At 41.8% G+C, this 3,172-nt stretch overlaps 2 gene segments (V, D, J or C); both read left to right on the top strand.

Moving 5' to 3' along the window:
- The first annotated feature begins 1,201 nt into the window (after positions 1-1,201).
- On the top strand, positions 1,202-1,858 carry LOC111235912. The segment is given in 2 exon segments: positions 1,202-1,347; positions 1,437-1,858. Coding segments are annotated over 2 exon segments (348 nt in total).
- A 611-nt stretch (positions 1,859-2,469) lies between these two features.
- Positions 2,470-2,970, top strand: LOC111235915. The segment is given in 2 exon segments: positions 2,470-2,518; positions 2,614-2,970. Coding segments are annotated over 2 exon segments (363 nt in total).
- The last annotated feature ends 202 nt before the right edge of the window (positions 2,971-3,172 follow it).

The following is a 3,172-nucleotide window of genomic DNA, read 5'->3' on the forward strand; positions in this document are numbered from 1 at the left end:
GTGTGTTTGTGGGGACACAAACAAAGGCAAGATGGCCGATTCAAAGTGGTCACTGTGACCACATGACCTGAACAAAGAAGACTACACAAGATGGCGGTAAACAAAGAAACTACTCAAAATGGCCGCTGGACCACCTGGGGTGTGTGAGAGGGAAGGTGTGAGTTTCTTTGTTAGCCTAGCTCATGTAATCTAAAGGTACCAGGTTAGAGGGGGGGGGGTTAGCTTCATGCAGGTTCTAGAACTGAGACGTACTACTATGTGTGTGAACATACGAGTACCTGATTAACTGTATGACTGACCACAACCTAAGCAAACATTACAACAACAAGACATCATTCAACAAGTACATTGACAAGGTTAAGACTTCTGTTGCTTAGCTATGCTGTGCTGTGCTATGCTGTGCTGGGAAAGGTTAGGCCCAGTCAGTTAACGTTACCCAATCTTTGGAACAAGCAAAGAGGTCCTTTCCAGTGTTTTGTGAAATCCAGTGAGCTGGGAGGCTTCCTGGTGGAGTAAAGTCCTGTCTGGCTGTGTTGCTTGCTGTTATCTCCTTTGTTCTCCTCACAGAGTTAGCTGTTCCATGCTAACTCTGCTACGACTCCTGTTGCCTGGAAAATCAGCTAGCCTTGTGTCGTAGCTGCTGATTCTGAAGAGGATTTGGTTCACTCACAGTTAATCCGAAGCAGGTCGCTGCTATTGAGGAGAAGAGCGTTGGCAGGTTGCTGGTAGCAGGCCGGTGAGAGAGCTGGTTTCTCAGGTAGCGGGGCTGACCTGGGCTGGGGCCTTGTTGCCCTTTGAAGAACTGAAAGGAGAGAGCTGGAGCTGCTCTCCTGAGCAAGCCAAAGGAGAGGAGAGAGAGAAGAGGAGAAGGAGATCTGGTTTTGTCTGGTGACACCCTTGGGGGTCACATGTCACACCCTGACCCACGCTGGCTGGCCAGTAAGGTCCGTTGGGGGAAGGGTCATCCCCAGGTGCGAACAGTGAGGAACTGGAGTGTGAGTTCCTTTGTCCAGTGGAGCAAAGAAACATCTGATCTCTTGAATGATTGAGTCCCAACAACAGATAACAATTAAATAGAGGAATAAATGCTGTAGTAAAAATAGATGTGCTGACACATTAATCTGATGTAGGAGGTGTTGACAGTAACACCAAACAGACTCTTCTATCGGCTCCAGTTAGACCAACACTGACGCTTCATGTGTTTGATTCTATGCAAACTCAGTGACCTTCCTTGTTACTCAGCTATAAAAACTTCAGATCAGACTGTCAGTGGAGTTCACAGCTCGTCAGCTTCACCATAAACCATGTTTTCTGTAGCTCTGCTGCTGCTGTTGGCAGCTGGATCCTGTGAGTCTCTCTGGATTTGTCATAGTCAACATTTCTTCTCTTGCTGTAGAACTTGATCATTTATAACAAAACATTTTCTTTTTTAACAGGTGTGAAGTGTGAACAGTTGACACAGCCAGCCTCTGTGACTGTGCAGCCAGGTCAACGTCTCACCATCACCTGTCAGGTCTCTTATTCTGTTAGCAGCTACTACACAGCTTGGATCAGACAGCCTGCAGGGAAAGGACTGGAGTGGATTGGATTGAGATATACTGGAGCTTCATACTACAAAGATTCACTAAAGAACAAGTTCAGTATCGACTTAGACTCTTCCAGCAACAGAGTGACTCTAAATGGACAGAATGTGCAGCCTGAAGACACTGCTGTGTATTACTGTGCCAGAGACACACAATAACACAAACCATCAGTAGACCTGAACAAAAACCCCTCAGTGCCTGAACACTTGTAACATGAAGCCACCAGAGGAGGAGCCCTCAGACCACTAATGATTTCACACCAGCTCACTGTTACAGTCAAGGCAGAAACAGTATTTAGATTTTATAAATGGTTCTTAATTAAATTTTACAGCAACTGTTTTCAACAATTTAAATATGCTGACTTTATAATCTCTGAAATATTACCATATGTTTCCCAAAGTGAAAACTGAATAACACTATTACACCTTTCAAGTGATGAAATTCATCCAGCTGAGAACCTGGTTTTAAAAAGGTCATAATCCAACAAGACATGGATCTTCACAAAGTGTCTCTTCCATAAAATCAATATTGGAAAAAAACAAAAAATATTCTCTCAATCACAACTGCACGAGTTACTGAATCAGTATCATGAAATTTTTCAGAGTTTTCAGTTGTGTGATGTTTTTTCTTGTGAATAAACCTCATGAACAATATAATTCAACCAAAAATAGGTTTTTAACAATTTAAATTCCAATAATAAAATTAACCTTCTGAAGACTTTTCTCTCACTGTAGATTAATATTTTATAAATATAAAAAAGAAAGTCAAGTGCAAACCAGTTCTCTCCTCCCTGTGAGGAGGAGTCAATGCAAAACTCAGATGTCTTCCACCTCTACTTATCTGACTGCAGAGAGGATGACAGAGAACAGTGGACACACAGTTTAACATGATGGACTATAGGACAGGACTGCTGCTTTTAACTCTCTGCTGGGCAGGTGAAGAGTTTCTCTGATCCTGAGTTGAAGTTGTCTTTAAAACTTTTAAGCATCTAATCAACTTCCCAGTTATCTATTTATTTTTTTTGTTACAGGTGTTGATGGTCAGACTCTGACAGAATCTGAACCAGTGGTTAAAAGGCCTGGAGAATCCCACAGACTGACCTGTACAGCCTCTGGGTTCACATTCAGCAGCTATGATATGGGCTGGATCCGACAGGCTCCTGGAAAAGGACTGGAGTGGGTCACTACTATCAGCAACGGTGGTGTCAGCAAATACTACTCTCGGTCAGTCCAAGGCCGGTTTACCATCTCCAGAGACAACAGCAGACAGCAGCTGTATCTGCAGATGAACAGTCTGAAGACTGAAGATTCTGCTGTTTATTATTGTGCTGGAGAGCCACAATGACTGAAGTTGATTCCGCAGCTGTACAAAATCCTACAGTCCTGATCTATCAGGTTGACAGAGCTTAATCATGACAACCATATTATCTATTATACTGTATATCATGTATAATATTGTATATTTTAGTTTCATATAATTATTTAATTATTTCATATTCAAAGTTTTACTTTTTATATATATATATATATATATATATTGTTTAAATATAACTGTTTCTCAGATATATGATTGCTCAATATTAAACACAT

The sequence above is a fragment of the Seriola dumerili genome, unplaced genomic scaffold (assembly GCF_002260705.1).
Source record: "Seriola dumerili isolate Sdu_G_001 unplaced genomic scaffold, Sdu_1.0 BDQW01000542.1, whole genome shotgun sequence".
Lineage (NCBI taxonomy): Eukaryota > Metazoa > Chordata > Actinopteri > Carangiformes > Carangidae > Seriola > Seriola dumerili.